This window comes from Chenopodium album, chromosome 12 (assembly GCF_948465745.1).
Source record: "Chenopodium album chromosome 12, dcCheAlbu1.1, whole genome shotgun sequence".
NCBI lineage: Eukaryota > Viridiplantae > Streptophyta > Magnoliopsida > Caryophyllales > Amaranthaceae > Chenopodium > Chenopodium album.
The window spans coordinates 41,102,011-41,119,992 of record NC_137845.1 but is presented as its reverse complement, the minus strand read 5'-3'; the positions used below and the strand labels follow the sequence as shown (position 1 = coordinate 41,119,992).

General features: G+C 35.1%; 1 protein-coding gene across 1 annotated transcript; it reads left to right on the top strand.

Moving 5' to 3' along the window:
* The first annotated feature begins 1,691 nt into the window (after positions 1 to 1,691).
* On the top strand, positions 1,692 to 17,145 carry LOC145572396 (exosome complex component RRP41-like). Its single transcript, XM_081631369.1, has 8 exons — positions 1,692 to 1,844; positions 1,935 to 2,107; positions 2,634 to 2,712; positions 6,531 to 6,633; positions 6,737 to 6,857; positions 12,808 to 12,896; positions 16,076 to 16,225; positions 16,676 to 17,145. The coding sequence occupies exons 2-8, from the start codon at positions 1,972 to 1,974 to the stop codon at positions 16,763 to 16,765; spliced, it is 768 nt and encodes a 255-aa protein (XP_081487495.1). The 5' UTR covers positions 1,692 to 1,844; positions 1,935 to 1,971; the 3' UTR covers positions 16,766 to 17,145.
* Positions 17,146 to 17,982: the final 837 nt, after the last annotated feature.

The window sequence follows — 17,982 nt, the reverse complement described above, 5'->3', positions numbered from 1 at the left end:
TGTACTTGTAATCACGCTTAATAAGATAATTAATAATCTTGTTTAGGCTAATATGGTTATAATTCAAGTGATCACCAATAATAGTTTTGTTTGTGCATTAATATTCAACCAACATAGATTAAACAGGCTTAGGGTTAATTTATTGGTTGCATGTTAGTTAGAAAGCGCGCATGAATACAAGAAGAATAAAGTAGAGGCATATTTTTAGGGCAGGTTCAATCTATTTTAGGTTGGATTTGTACCTTCATCCCCGAACTTCCAGTCATGGTTCCAGACCTATTGGAGTTAACGATCTCTTGGATCGTTAAGGGGTGTAACCTTCACCATGTGAACGGTTTACAAGTTTCTAAAACTTGTTGGCGACTCTTTTATTCTAGCTTCCTTCCCTTTGGGCGCCACCATGCTTAAGTGTATGATCACAACGGGGCTCAAGTGTGGGATGCTTGAAATATTCCCTATAAAAGAAAAAATTAGAACCTTCTAGAGGATTCTAGAAGATCCTAAAGAATCCTAATTATCTTAGGATTGGGAATATGCTATTTGGACCGTCACATGATCATTAGGTCGTGGGTAAGGTGGACTAAGCTCAATTTGGGCTCGGTTTAGTATCTTAGCCATAACTTGTTCGTTTAAGTCGGATTTGGGCTTATAATATATCGTTGGAAAACGTTTTTCAAGCTCCATCAAACAAAGCAATAATTGGACTAGGATTATGACCAAAATAATCTGGATTGGACGTTTAAATGGATTGGACACGAAATGAATGGTTTTAAGGACACGAAATGAATGATTTTGTATTTAAAGACACGAAATAAATGATTTTGAATTAAAAAATTTTAGGATAGGTTAAAAACATGGTTAAGGCTTAAGGGAACTTCTCGAGACTTCAACTCTTTACCAAACTTGTGAATCACTGAGTTTGGTTTTTGGGGAGACACAATTAGATGTCTACATGTCTCGTCTAAGATAGAGATAGGAACCTTGTTCGGGGGCGTGGGTGTGCGAAGTAGGAGGATCGTACGTGCATGTCTTGGGCTTTCCGAGGATCATGCACGTGTTTGGGTGAAGCACGCTACGAGGGGAAGATGGTATTTTCCTTTCTCTCTCTCTATGTGTTTATTGTTTTATTAATTGCATGTTTATTAGTTAGTTGTATTAAATATGCATGTTGTCCGGGACAGGTTTTGATTCCACACGTACTATTCCACCATGTAATTGTATCAGATTTTATACATATATTTTTATATACAAAAATTACCAGTAACCAATAATTTTTTAATATATGCTTCTTATATTTTAATTGAACTTGTTCACGAGCTTTTCGAGCCAAGCTTTGACTTGATCAGCTCGGCTCATTAAGTTCCGAGCCGATCTCAAGCTCAAGTCGAGCCTTATTGAACCAAGCTTTGACTGAACTTTAACCGTACTCAACTTGAATAGTTTACGAATAGCTCAGTCTCGTTATCACCCCTACTCCAGACCTCTAGTAGCTTATAAGCTAGCTGTCTGAATTACTAAGCTCAAATAGTGTCATTTGGTCATACGACTCATAGCCACTAGCCCGCTACCCGCCTAGACGCCTACCCCTGGACCCTAGCCAAAAAAAAAAAAAAAAAAAAAAAAGAAAAAAAACCACGTGGAACCAAAACGACAGATTGAATAACGAAAAAAAAAAAAAAAAAAAACAAAGAGCAGCAACAAAACTCCTCTGTGTTGGATATTTTGAACAACCCTGACGGAAAATCGGAAATCGCCCCAACCAGAGCTGCCACCGCTCAGAGTTCCAGCCACCGCCCACCGCACGTCCGACGTTTGCACTCCAGCCAGTCAGCCACTAACTCCAGGTAACTTAATTCCATACTTAAATTATTGATTTTAAAGTTTTTAATTTCTTATTCTAACTAGTTGTTGGGTTGATTTTGTGCTTAAACTAGGGGCCCTAGACAACGCATACACAAAACCCAGAAAGTGATGTCTACGAAAGCAGGAGCAGCGCCATCTACTTATTCTCCTTCAACCCAAAATAAGAAACCCCAAAAACCCACCTTCAATCACTCTAATGCCGTTCGTTCTGATGGTCGTGGCTTTTACCAGTGTAGACCTGCTTGTAATTACCCTCTCTTTCCTTTTTCTATTCATCAATTATTTCTACTTTATGTTCAATTTCATGTTTTTGATTTTTGGAGCTCGGGTTATTCATCATATTGCATGTTGTGTTTGTTATTCGTTTTGGGTATGAATTCATACTTGTTTTCTGTCTTTTCTTGCTAATTACTTCTGGGTTTTTGAAGTGAATTTTGTATAATTTTTCTTTTGCATTAGATTGGAGAATGAGGCAAATTGGCAAAAATGTTGATTTAAATTTACACAGAAAGTTGTTTAAGAATGCCCCCAATTATAAAATTACTCTTTTATTACTTAAATGCTCAATGGGATATGTTCATCGTATGTACGGGGCTAATTGAACCTTCTGCCCTAAAGAACTTCATCATAAGCTGGGGATAGTGAAGTATGAAATTTCGATAAGCCTATTATGTTGTAGTAACTTTTAAAACATCTGCTGTGTAAAATTGACATAGTCCTGCGAAATTGTGACTCTGGTTACTTACTCAAATCTTCCTCTTATTTTGCAGACTTGAAGACTGGGGCTGTCAATGCTGCTGCTGGTTCTGCATATGCAGAATTTGGCAACACCAAGGTCATTGTGTCTGTGTAAGTTTTGCATGTAGACTACATTCTTTTTTTAAAATAAGAAACCTCATTATTAGATGTTAGTGTCATCAGTTCCATGTAATCATGTATGTGGTTAAATGTGATTTATGTCTGTTCTTTTTCCTCCCGGTAGATATTTTTTTGTTACATAGTCTGTAAATTGGTCATCATCGCAATGAAGCGACTGGTCAGATGATTAATTATAAATAAAAAGTAATTTATATACTATAAAACTTAAAAAAATGGAACTAAGAAAAATGTGATTAAAAATAATTAGGGAAATTGCTTGTACAATGTATATTGCTATGTTGTTAATCATTAATGGATTTAACTAGATTGGTATGATCATTGGTTTGCAGAAGTGGATTATAATCCTGAAAGCGTAATAGTTTCTGTTGGTCAATACTTGTGTACACTTTTCTGGTTTATACTGCATACTGGCACCAGTCAAGCCTCTGGGTCACCATTAAGGTCTCAGGTCTGTGGAAAATGAGCCACAAGGAAATATCCCCAGCCAATAGAACCTCTCCCCAGTCCATGCATTGAGTGGGAGTACTCAGGGTTTGGAGGTGTGGAATCAAAGAACTTCAAGAATCTATAGTAAAAAAAATAATTAGGGAAATTGCTTTTGTTATTGGGATACATAGGAAAGAAAAGTTGACTGGCTACTTGCAAGGAGAAATTAGATTGCAGTGTTGCCTTATTAAGTGTTGAGGGTTTAGAAACATATGAGAAAGGGTTGGTTTATGTTATTTTAGTAGAATCATTCGAACTGGTCACTGTTGGTAATTAGTGTGTGCAATGTATTCAGGAGCTAAGTGTATCTATGAGTGCTACTGTAAGTTGGATTTTTGGAGCATGATTTGAGATGATGTATGGAGTGCTTCTTCTATGAAAGACATTTAAAGTGTTAAATCCGGCACAGAGAGTATATTAAAGCTGAGAATTTTACTGTATTAGGAGCTGGTGGAAGTTGGTATATATCATTGATGCTAGATGCTACTGATTAAAATTTAGAAGTTGGTTTCTATAATGGAGAGAAAGGTAATTATCTCGTTTTTGACTGAAATGATCTCAATTTCTTTGGAAGTGTAGGTGAAGTATTTCTGTTACGGTGACCAACCTCTATTGCTTGGAATGACTTCAGAATCTTTGCATCAACATGTCTAAGAAATAGATTGCAAAGATGTTGTGGCATATATTTTCCATGATTGTTTAGTATGGACTAAAATATAGGATCCTTTTAGATATTTAGAAGAGGTAAATTGTAATACTAAAGTGCAGGCTACAAGTCAAAGGGAGGATGGAGACTTGGAGAGTAATATGGTGAAGAAGTGAAGAAATGAAAATATCAAAGCATGATAGAGTTTGGAAAGTTTGAAATTTGATGTATTAATGAACACCAAGGATTAAAGTTAAATGTAAATGAAGAATCTATTTGGGTAGGAAAGATTGTTTATTCATTTTGGAGAAAGCCAGGAAGCTTCAACTGTTAGAGACATCCCTTCTCTTTACTGGTTTATTCTTGTTGATTAAATGTTTACCAGCTCTGATCTGAGTATATTTGTGCAACATCATTTTCTTCTTTCTATGGCACTTTAGGTTTTCCCACGAGTAGCAGGTAGGAAGCTAAAAAAAATTGGCTAGCATCTTGGCTTTCTAGCTTCAACAATATGCTTTAAAAAAAAGATGCATATTGAAGATTCAATTTTCTTTCCACTTAGAATATTATGAATGTGAAAGTTTTACGCTTGATTTGATACATAATCTGATAAGGTTTATTTTATGGAACTTTTTTTTTTCCTTAAAACATTATATCTTTGCCATTAATGATTTCATATAGCTGACTTTTGACAGTGTTATGGGTTGGCTTGGCTTTGCTTCATATACATTATACTATTATAGTGTTACGTGGTATTTATAGCCTTTACAAATTATCATAGCTACATTGTCATCATCTGTGATTACAAATTTGTTATAATGTCTAACCTTATGTATACTGTCAATGATATACCCCATGCTTTTGATTGATACTGTTGATCTTTTTTTTTTTTTCTTGTTAGTACCGAGTTCTGGACAATGAAAGACCTAGCCTGCTTTTCTATATTTCTTTTTTTGACATGAAAAGTGTGCATCTGAGGTTTACATGTGGCTGGGGACTAACGTGCAGGAAGCTACAAGTTCGATTGAATGATTGGTTGACCATTTGAGTTATAATTGATTGTGATTTAAGTAATCCTTTTGGTTAGCTTAGTGTTTGTTCTTGTTGGACAGAATTGTATTATAGCTTTATAAGCCCCTAGAGGGTTGTAACGTTTTTGCAGGTGGGTCTGAACAAGCAGTTTAGGCCATAAGGTTGTCTGATATTTAAAAAAAAAGGAAATTTCTTCTCTGGAATTTGGGATGCAGCATTCAAATCTGCTTTTGAAGAGTTATTGAGTTACCCTGAAAATAGGCTAGTTTCTTTCAAGTGCTTGACATCAAAGTTGCAGGAAATTGACTTCCATATATTTGGAGCCATCTTCATCTGTAATTTTACAAGTGGCATGCTTATCTTTGGCTTAGAGAATAAAAAGAGACGATGCTGAAGGATTTGATTAACCTATACTTTGACCTCTCTACAGAAACCATTGTCAGCCTTGCTAGACTGGATGTCTTCATTTTAGCACATTTCTTGTGGATATCACCCTTATATCAGTTCCATTGCAAATAGTCATTCTTGCTGTGATAAAGTTAAAAAAATTTAGTGCCCAAACTGGGAAAATACTTTTCTAGCCATGAACCAAACACATCCAATTAAAACCTGAGTTTCTACCTCTATCATGGTGACCTACCTATCGATCTAAAAATTTTATCATCTTCCCTGTTGTTTGGAATTTTACATGGAGTTGGATACCAATGCTTTGAGCTCCATTCCAAGACACTATGCTGCCTCTATTGCTTCCTATATTGCATATTTTATCCAGTGAAAATCCATTTGATGAAGTCTTGCTCAATTTTATCTATTTTCCTAGCTATGTTAATTGACTACTGTCATTAAGTATATAGAGCTGGGTTCACCCTCTTTTCACATTTAAATTTCTGTGCTGCAAGTTCCTCTCAGAAAATCTGGTAATTGAATAGAACCATGTTAGTTTGGTTGGAATTTGTTACTTGTAATCCTGTGTTTGCATGGTAAACTTTCTACCATGTTATCCATTTGTATTATTGGACACATCCCCAGTAGGGAATTGTGGTTTCCCAGATATAGCCAGAAAAGTTTGAAACAAGAACAGTGGCAACAAGGCTAACAACATTCCAGTGTCCTTCCAATGTTACAGCTTATGAGTTTGAGCTGTTGTGTAGACTGCTTCTGAAATCTGAATAACCTGTTGAAAACTTTAACAAATAGCAAGCATAATGTTATTGATTCATAAAATTAACATAAATTTCGTTGCAGTATAAGTATTTTAGTAGTGGTAGGCGGCATAGATGTTGTAGCAACAGTGGTTGGAAGTGCTTTACCTTGTATTTTAACCACAGGATTCTCTGTTGGTAACTGCAGTTAATTGATTTTACTTTGGTGTTATTGTAGTCGGAAATTCCATGAGCATTGGCTACTTAAATGGTTCAAGTATTCTTTCTTGAAATCCAACCAGAGAGTTTTGTGATTTCTTCAGCAAGTCCTTTTACTTTCGTACGCGGTTATTTTTTTTTTATTTATTTTTTTAAAAATTTCAGACCATTAGTGTCTTTGAACTGTAAGCCTTTGTAGCATACAATTGTTTATGTATTATATATTTGGTGGGTAACAATTTCATGCATTTTTGTTACTTCAGATTTGGACCAAGAGAAAGTAAGAAGGCAATGATGTACAGTAATGTTGGCCGGCTGAATTGCAGTGTCAGCTATACACCTTTTGCTACCCAAATTCGTGGACAGGTACATAATTTTCTTAGGCACCAAATAGGTGATATATTCTCTTTGTGCTTTGTTGTATTGCTCATGAAGTTTTTCTGCATTATATATGTATTACTCTTTTTAGGGCTCGGAACACAAAGAGTTTTCCTCAGTGCTCCATAAAGCTTTAGAGGGTGCAATATTACTGGAATCATTCCCCAAGACAACCGTTGATGTCTTTGCATTAGTAATGGAATCTGGTGGAAGTAAGTTGCCTGCACATATAATATAAGTTTCTGGATATATGGTAAAAAGCTCAAATACTGAAATGCAATGACAATAACTGATTTTTGGAATGATGGATCTTTTCAGCTAAAATTGTCATTAACTCTTTTTAGCCGTGCTCTGCAGTTCTGTTTTGGCTGCAAGATAGAAGTTTACATAAATCTAGTTTCAGTTACCTTTGGTGATTGTCATATACTCATATGCTGTTTCGGTAGGTGTGGAAAGAGTCAACTCAGTTTCTGTATCAACACTAGGGCATAATAAGATATTTTAAGATACCTATTCTAAATTGGAGTGATGGGAAGAGGATTTTAAGGAACACAATTGTTCCAATGTGTGTTACTCCCTTCATTTTTTTTAAATGCATCGTGATGTGTGGAGTTTTAGGAGAGTAATATAATATTGTGAGTGGGTGAATAATTTATTATAGTAAAAGTAAGATGGGGACCATGAAAGAAAAAGTATATGAGAGAATAGATATTTTTATAATTTAAGTAGGGACTATGGGAGAGAGAGAAATGATAAAATAATTTGAGTGATTAAAGTAAGAGAGAGAAATGATAAAATATAGTATAAAGTTACCAAATATAGAAGTGATGCATTTAAAAAAGAAAAAAACACCCATAAATGAAAAGTGATGCATTTTTTTTAAAAAAATGTAGGGAGTAATCATTTCAAACCCTAAATTTGATTGCTGTTGATCCTAATATTAAAAGTAAAAACTAATTATTATTATTAATATTATAATTATTAAATATTAATTATTCATTATTATTATTATTATTATTAAGTATTTATTATTATTATTATTATTATAATTCAATATTAATCATCATTATAATTGTTAAATACTAATTATTTATTATTATTATTATTATTAAATATTAATTTTTAATAATAATATTATTATTAAATATTAATTATTTATTATTATTATTATTAAATATTAATTTTTAATAATATTATTATTATTAAATATTAATTATTTATTATTATTATTATTATTAAATATTAATTTTTAATATTATTATTATTATTAAATATTAAATATTTGTTATTAATATTAAATATTAATTATTATTATTATTATAATAATTCAATATTAATTATTGTTATCATTAAATATTAATTAATTATTATTAATATTATATATTAATTATTATTATAATAATTCAATATTAAGTATTATTTTGAAGCACAGTAGGGCTGGCAGAGCAGAGCAGATTGAAGCACAGCAGAGCAGAACAGATTGAAGCAGAGCAGATTTCAGCAGAGTAGAGCAGATTTCAGTACAGCAGAGCAGCTCTAAAGAACGGGGCCTTAATTGGTGATAGGCACTGGACACTGTGTAGCCTTTCTGATGCAGTTTCCAGATGTCCCTAACAAAACCATCTTTGATTTGCTCCTTGACTTTCCAAATTTGTCTCCACTGCCAGCTAGCTTGATATAATGGTGATTAACCCATTTTAACCAAAGGCTGTCATTTTTGTTTGCTATATCCCAAATATACTTCTCCATAGCAGCAATATTTCCAGCAAAACAATCATGAATACCCAAGCCACCTTGTTTCTTAGGTCTACAGATTATATCCCAAGAAATGGGAGGGGCTTTGGAGTTAATAGCTTTGCCATCCCATTACTCCTTCTAGCACCTTTTTGGGAAGAATAAAAAAGTTTGCCCAGAGACAGAAGAACAGAATTAACCAGCACAACTCTTGCACTATAGGAAAGAGTCCTTCCTCCCCAGATTCTGATTCTAGCAACCACTTTATCTATGAGAACCTTAGCAGATAACTTTTTTGCATTCACCTTGATTCCCAAGTATCTAAAAGGAAGAGTGCCTTCCTTGAAACCAGAGTTGCTTATGATACTTGTCTTTATGTCCTGCGCAACATTACAGAAGTAAACATTGGACTTTCCTTCATTAGCAACCAGCCTGAAGTAGTAGAAAAGTAGTCAGCCTATGAGAAGATTAGCAGAGATTGCATCACCTTTAGACATGACTATCAAGTCATCTACAAAAACTAAATGATTAATCCTCACCCCTTTACATCTGGGATGAAAATGAAAAGATTTGTGGTCATCAATCTTTGACAAATATTCCATGCAAACTACAAACATCAAAGGAGATAAAGGATCTCCTTGCCTCAATCCCTTTTTACTAGGGAAAAAGCCTTTCACTTCACCATTCACCCCTATAGAAAAACTAGGAGTAGTGACACATTCCATAATGAGCTTGACAAAATGAGGAGGGAAATTTAGAGCATTCAGCATATCCTCTAAGAGAGACTAGCTCACATAATCATATGCCCTCCTTATATCAACCTTAAACATGCACCTTGGTGGGGAATTCTTTCTTTTGTATCTTCTAATTAAATCTTGAACTATGCATATATTATGGTATATTCTCCTTCCTGTAACAAAGCCAGATTGATTTTGAGCAATGATATCAGGTAGGACCTTCTTGAGTCTCGAGCACAGCAACATTGTAATAAGCTTATACACAACATTACAGCATGCTATTGGTCTGAAATCAGTAACTGATTTAGGCTGCTCATTTTAGGAATCTACATCAGATTTGTGCAATTTATTTCTTTCAGCAACTTTCCTGTCTCAAAGAACTGCAGAACAACATTGCAAATATCTTCACCAACAACATCCCATCCCAGCTTAAAAAAAGTGCAATTGAACCCATCAGGCCCGGGATGCTAAACATAGCCTTCCTTATTTCATCTTTAGTGACTGGTGTCTGAAGTAAAGCATGATGATCAGCATTAACCAAAGGTCCATGAGCAATAATTGTATGATCTACTGTCCCAGAACACTCCTGATTAGCCCCTAGCATCCATTTATAATACTCAATAAAAGCATAGAATTTCTGTCTAAGCACCAGTTACCTCTCATGTAGTCATGTCTTTGACAGAAATAACCCTTCTCTTATAATTCTTCATTTTGATGCTCTGATGAAAGAATCTTGTATTATCATCTCCAACTTTCAGCCAATTCATCTTACTTTTCTGTTGAAGGAAAGAAAAGTAATCTTTCCTATGATGAGCATAGACCGCAAGCACCTCAGCTTCTTTTTCCTGGAGTGCAACATTACTGTAATCTGCTTTAATCATCTTCTGAGTCTGAATGACATCCCCTTTGGCAGTTAGAAATCTTGCCCCTATTTCAGAATACTCACATTTGTTCAAACCTTTTAGAACTTTCTTAACCTCCTTCAGCCTCTTAACTACTTGAAACATCATCTTCCCAGGAACATTGATACTCCAAGCTTGCTTGATTAACTCTCCAAAGGCTGGACCCCACATGTCAAAAAATTTAAAAGGTTTAGGACCAGTCCTAACTTCCTCTTCAGAACATATGACAGTCGGGCAATGATCAAACCACATCTCAGGGTTATAATGAACAAAAGACCCAGGGAAAACAACCACCCACTCAGAAGGTAATAATGAACAAAAGACCCAGGGAAAACAACCACCCACTCAGAATTAACCATAGTTCTGTCAATTTTGCTATAAACTCGAGCATCTCCATCTTGTTATTTGTCCAAGTAAACTTTGCTCCAATCTGAGTCATATCCTAAATATCACGATATTCAGCACACTCTCTAAACGGAGCCATCTCTAAGTTATTTATCCTTCTACCAATCCTGTCATCAATATTAAGGGGACAGTTAAAATCCCCAGAAACCAGCCAAGGACCCTTGCACTGATGTGCTATTAACTTCGGTTGATCCCAAAGAGCCACTCTTTCTTTTGCATCATTATCACGATAGACAAAAGAGCAATCAAAAGATTTCTGCAAGGTTTTATTGACTATTTTAGTATGAATTATCTGAGGTAAAATACAGATAATGTCCACACTAAAAAACTCTTGAAGCCAAGCCAACAGAATTCTGCCACCTTTAACAGTACTAAAGTTTGAGGTTACACACCAACTTGAAAACATCCTTTGATACACTTCAGCAAACTTCCCACTAGCAATCTTATTCTCAACCAAACGGCAAAGACCAATATGATTCTGATTCAAATAATACCTGATCTCTAGCTGTTTCACAGGGCTGTTCAAGCCCCTTATGTTCCAAACAATTGCTCTTTCCATATCCCAAGCTAGGAGTATGACCTCCCCCTTGAGTATTAATCTCTATTGGAACCACACCCACCAATACTTGAGCCTCTTCCTCCCCAGCAAGAGCTCTAAAGGAGATTTGCAGGACCATTCCTTCAGCACCATTCTTAGAGGTTCTGGTAATAGGACTTACTTTTCTCATATTCCCATCTGGAGTATACACAGGATCAGAATTGTCCAATGTACTCTCCCCAGGATCAGATTTATCCAAAGCATCCAACCCAGGACCAGCATTATCTTCCAATCCAGATTCAGCAACTTCAGGAACATTATTATTACCCTGAACTTCTTTCTTCCTCCAAACTGTCTTTACTTTCTTGGTTGGACAGAAAGCTACACTATGACCCATCCCATCACACTCTTTACAAAAAACTGGCTTCCATTCCCAGTTAATTTCTTGATGAAACAGTTCCCCTTTTTCATCATAGAATTCAATATGACCAGTTAATTAAAGGTTTGTGTATCACTTTTGAAACACAGTGAATTCCACAAAGGAAAATCTCAAGTTATCTGCAAAAACTGAAAATAAAAAGTAATACAATGGCCCTTTATATAAGGGTCATTTGGCTAACATAAACGTGAATATAATCAAAATCTTAAATCTTTATTATTTTTAAGTTATCTCACAGCCATACCAGTGATGGGCTGGGAAAATGTCACAACTCAAATGGAATTCCAGACATAGGGATTTCCCAACTCTAGCAACCTGTTTTGCTTCATTAGGATAGTTCTACTAGGATCACCGAAAGGGCAATATTGTTTTGATTTTGTGTGTCTTTGATGGTTCCTTCCTTACCCTTCCCCCCTGTTATGTCTACATTCTTTCTTTCTATAAATTTCTCTACTATGTCAGTTGATTGATCCTTCCAACCAACCTTTTGCTGTTGGGTTCCTTTACCCAGATAATAAATGGGTAATCAACTAATCCTCGAGTACCTGGTTGTCACTTGTCCTGCAGCCATGCTCTATTCCTCTTTGTACTATTGTCCCCACCATCTAGTCCATAATGCCATAGCCCTTCCACTGACCCCTTCACTGCCTGTGCTACCTCTCCCTTGTAGCTGCAACTACTTTACTATACCTGGATCTTTACTAGTATCACTGTTGCTGGTCTGTCACTTTTGATAATGGTTTGATGTCAAACTCCACTATCACAAATTTTTACTCTGGGGATTATGTTGGTGGTAGAAATCAGAAACCTTGACAACATATTATAGATCTAAACAGGATATCATTACCAAATTAGTTGATTACTTTACGTTCTAAATCTTGTAATAAATCTACAATGGAGAAACCTTTTAGTTGATGGGAATGGGTAAGGGGAAGGAGGAGGTTGGTGGTTGGTGGGGGAGGCCTTCAGAATTCCCTAACAAATCAAATTATGTGATTATATAATCCCAAACCTTAATCTTCCTGTTTTTCTCTTATCCTTATGTGAACTCAATGGTCTAGCTGGAAAAATATTCCATTCTTGGGAGCAAAAGTTTGTTCCTTTAAAGATTACTATCCAAACATTTCCTTTATTCATTGGCAGTTTCTGGAAAAATAAAAATAAAAATAAAAATAAATAATGCTTCCTTAATATTTTATACTTCTGATTTTTAGGTGAAAACAGGAGAAGAGAGGGGGGGGGGGGGATTTGGTTGGAATATGTGCTTTGATTTTGAATGATTTAGTAACACATTTACTGGGTTACTGCCAACATAAAAGAGAGATTAATTTATGCGTCATTTTACATTACATATTTCGCATTCGCCCCTTGTTTAGCTTTCATGAACATGTGTCCTCTTGTCTCCAGGTGATCTCCCGGTTATCATATCATGTGCCAGTCTTGCTCTAGCTGATGCGGGGATCATGATGTATGATATGGTTGCTGCAGTTTCTCTGGTATGCTTCTCTACCAAAAATAATTTCCTCAGTGACTTGCCTTTTGGAATGCTAGAAGAATTGGCCTCTATGTTGAAATCCATTATCTGCTATCTGTCTATCATCTTTTGTATACATGCTCAAAATTTCTAAATTTGGGAATGAAACTCAATCACTAATTGAATCCATTAATATGGATTTAATGACCAAACCTTTGTTGTGCATTGTTATCTCTGCTTTTGTTGTGTATTGACATCCTGTTTGTTTTTCTTCTTAATACAGCCCTAGCTAGCCTATCCATCCAAATGCTGTCATTGTGGTCGATCGGCCTCACAAATATTTCTACCTTGTTGAAAACTAAATTCCGGGTTGCCAAAATCCTTCTGATAGCTTTTGAAAAGTTCAGAAATCCACAATTTCCAATGCCATATCCATCTCTATTTCATGCATACCTTGGCCAATGTTCTGTGCTCATCTAACTAAGAATTTGGAATTACATGGAAAAAAAAAAATCCTTTATACAGACAATCTGATGACCATCTGCCATACCACTCGTTTTTTTGCTTTGAAAAAGACCTTAAAGTCATTGGAAATTCAAAAAGAAACTCCCACGGTCTCCTATCGTGTTCTATGGCCCATTTCTCCTAATGTCCAGATCAAACTTTTCCATACAAGAATTCAAAAAATTATGAATAGAAATGAACCTAATACATTAAAGTCAAATCTCAAGAAAATTTTCACATTTATAAGCATAATCAGGCAAGGATATGGTAATCTAAGAACATCTCTTGTAATTTGGATTTTCAAGATTTTTGTTATAGCTGAGGACTTGAGATATTCGCTATGTTATTCGGACTAGGCTTGCATTTTCCTACATTAGTATGTGTCCAAGTATCAGGCGCAACCTTTCATAAAAATTTTGCTTGATTTTGGTCCAATCACAAATTGTATAACTATCCTACATTCATAATCACATCTGATTATTGTCTGACTCGGGTACTTGAGTTATTATAAGTAGTCAGCATTCCGTAGGATCAAGAGTAAGGGTTTCACTTGAGTTAAAAAAAAAAAAATAGTAAGGGTTTCACTGTCATCAAGTACAACTTCCTACTCCTTGTGTGTTATGCCTTCATAACTCACAGTTCCAAGGGTGAAAATAAATTCATCCTCAATTGCAGTATGCAAATGGGAGTTAATTTTTCTGAGGATGATAGAGTTTGGCTATAGAGGTTGTTTGACATTGATGAACTCAGGTTTTAGATTTAAACTTGCTATTGAATTTTTTAAGTAGGGGCTTTGGGCTTACCCATTCATGTTGGGATCCCTGGGGTAGGGATGTTGGAGGCCTGTGGGACCTATGCATATAAATGTTTTGACGTGGTGAGTGGAATAACTACTCTGTGTGCTCTAAGTTACCATTTGTTGATGAAGCTTGTCGATGCTAGCAATCATATATGATTGTGTCTGGGAGCATAAATATGTATTATGAACTGCTGAAATATTAGGTGAGCTTGATAGATTTGAGACAACAAGACAATGTCTTATGATTTTGGTAGATTCTCCAATGGAACTTTTTTGCCTCGACTTTGATAACACAGACAGATGTCAAAGAGTGGCGTGATAACTGTGTGGTGTTTGCAGTCGAATCACGAGAAGAACTAAAATTACTGTAAGAACAGAATAAATGTTTTTGAAAACTTCTCTAGTATGGTTGTGATTTAATTAGTTCCATTTCTTTGTCCTCTTATCTCTAGTGGTTTTTGCCTTTTCGGGATTATTGTGCAAGCACATAAAGAAAATGTTCCTGTTACTTAAATGCCAACTATCTTGGCTTTCTTCTGTCCAGCTGGTGTAGGAATTTGAGTTTGCTCTCAATTAGATATTGTGCCTATGCTGGTCAATGCTATTTATTTTCAATGATATTTCTTCATCTATATGAGGTAATGGGTACAGGAAAGACTGTAAGGGCTAGGAAACCTCAGCAACAAAGAGGGACTCAACCTTCTAGGTTTGTACTACTTCCTAGGTCTCTGAGGTACTTAATGCGACTGAGAGAAAATTTGCAGTTGCTTTGATTAATTTTCTACTTACCCTGCTTGCATTTAAGGGGTGAGATTAGTTCTATTTAACTTTCCCTCGCACAGATCACAAACTTAGACAGAAGAGTAACTTTTGTATACATTCGGTGTACAATAATTTACTGTACATTGGGGTCACTTCTATCAAATTTAGGGTCACTTTTACAATTTTTTGGGTAACTTTTATCAATAAAGCATAAGTACTTCGTGACTTTTATTTATGTCAGGGTAACTTTTATTCATATTAGGATAAATTTTGCTCATTTTAGGGTAACTTTATAACGGATGTACAATATTTTATTGTATATCCAATTTATTTAAAATTTTGTCTAGACAGAAATGTTGTGTGCCCATGAGGTAGTTCATTGATTAAATGTTTTGGCACCACATGGCAGATTTTGTATAGTTTGAGAAGCTATGTTAGGAAGGTCTTAAGGTGAAGTTCTTTATGCATAGTCAGATTCTTTATAATCTCTCTGTCAGCAATGCTTTCGGGCGCAGATTTAGGTGAAGTTCTCTTATGCGCCACCTGCCATTGATGGAGGGTAAAAACATTTAAGTGCTAGCTTTATTGTTTTGGATGGGGGATATGTTCCTGCCATATCTCAAAGGAGTTCACAAACCCATGTTCATTTTATTCCAAGCTCTTGATAAAGCTTCTGTAAGGCCCTGCTGCTCCTTCAACTAGTAATAAAACTCTTAACTGATGCCCTAATGCAATAGCACCTTCAATTTTAAATAGAGTTGTTTGCCTTTAATCAATGTAATATCAAAATCAAGTAAAAAAAAAAAAAGAATAAATAGAATAATGCCTCTATTAACATGATACACCAAGGCACCAGAATTGTTAAATCACATTATTATGATTGAATGAAATCAATTTACAGAGAATCAAAGAACAAGCAATTATTGCAAAGACAAAAAAATTGCTAAGTCAGAGAAACTCAACCAAGCAATTTACTGAATTTTGCAAAGAAGTAACTTTTGCCTCTCCAAGCTTTTGATTCTCTTGGATTAGTATTTGGGAATTATAACGTTTTGCACAATCTGCAGAAAATGAGCTGTATTACGTGAAATTTAGGTTTCCTCAAGTATTCTTATGATATTATCTCACTTTTGTAGTCATCTCTTGGGCCAAATCTCATAATTGATCCTCTTCTAGAGGAGGAACGCTGCCAAGATGGAAGCTTAATGTTTACCTATATGCCTTCTCGTTCTGAGGTCACACAGTTGGCTATTACTGGAGAATGGACAACCCCAAAGATTCATGAGGTATAACAGAGTTTTATTTTTTGGATATCGTCTTTCCATTTGTGTATATTGATGTCTCATTACTGAATCTCTATCTGTTGCCTTGTAAATTTTTGGACGTACTGTCGGTGTTCAGCTTGAATCAAACCAGATCATTAGTCTGAACTTGACATTTCCTGTTAGCTGATCCCTCTAATTCTCATTTTCATGTTTTGTCCGTTTATCACTGTTTTTACTCTATGAATTAACTGCTCTTCATAACTCATAAAGCACTTGGAAGTGATTTTATGAAGTTTGAGTTGCTTGTATTGATTTATGCTGCTACTTATCTGATACTGCCAGCAGTTGAACAATACCAGTAATTACTGTGTTGGCTGTTCTCACAAATTGTCTGTTCAGGTTATTTCAAGTATGCTGTTAGTGTAGTGAAATGTGAATTTACGAAGTCCTAATTTTTCAAATTTGAACCAGGGAATGGAGCTCTGTCTAGATGCCTCTAAGAAGCTTGCTGATATCATGAGATCGTGCCTGAAAGAAGCTGATTCTCCTCCGAATGAGTAATTTGAACCATTTGCATGTTATCACCCCCCTTCTTCTTTCCCCCGTTATTTTTCTGCTAAAGAAACTCTCTTTTCCATTCAGATATTCCTTCTACCCAAACCATGATTTTCTTTTTCTTTCTGTCTTGATGGTAGGAATTTCACTGTAGGATTTTCCCCTTTTTTTTTTTTTTTTTTTTTTTTTTTTTTTGACGGCTCCCCAATTTTGTCACTATGTTGTTAGATACTATCTATTCCTCTGTATATGCCATACTTCCAACTGGTTCATTTTAATTAACAACTTCGAAAAATAGAGAAGATTTTAACGTAAGCATACAATTTCAGTACTAGTAAATGTAGAAAGGTTAATATCTGATTTTTTATTTATTTTTTATTTTTTTATTTTTTCCGTTGGTGTTTTCTTGTTGGTTTCAATTTTTGTACGTGTGAAAAATATCATGTGTATTTCTAATGATATTTCAATGAGTATTACCAACTAGATATTGAGTGCTCATTTCATCTACTATTTTGGTCGTTTGTTTGACATGTTTAAGTAGGAAATATTTAAGTAGAAATATGCTCCAAAAGGGAACTCGATTTTCCACAATGTGGTAGAAATTTGTTTATTAGACCCTCTAGGGAATTTTGAATTTTTGATTAAGGAAACAATTCTGGATACTTTTGATATAGTGTAACTTTACTAGTAATTGGTTGTGCCTGAAAAGCACAATTTTATTAAGGTTACATTTGTTTTGACGAAAATCATTTGATTCTTACAAGAAAAAGTCATGGTGAATGAAGAAAATGCGTGTGTAATGGAAATGGATGTGAGGATAGGAAAGAGATTTAGGAAAATGGAAAATGTGAAAAGTGAAGGTAATGGACCAAACAATTTAATAAAAGAGATTATTTTCTCGAGAATAGACCAAACAACTTGAAATTAATTTTCTATGGAAAAGAGATGATACACATACACTGGGTGTATGTGGGCTAAACATACACTTTTAATAAAAATCTGCCATGTCACCCTAAGCCAAAATAAAGAGAGGGAAAAAGAGAAGGAGGGGGGGGGGGGGTGTTTGGAAATAAATTGGGACAATGGCGCCATGAAGCAAGTTCAGCGGGAGCGTTTACATTGGGCGCCAAACTAGCATTAATTATGGGATAATTCCCACCCACTTCTTCACAATTAAAAAAACCCAAAAGCTGCTCCACCAAATTGTGCTTTAATGAAATTAT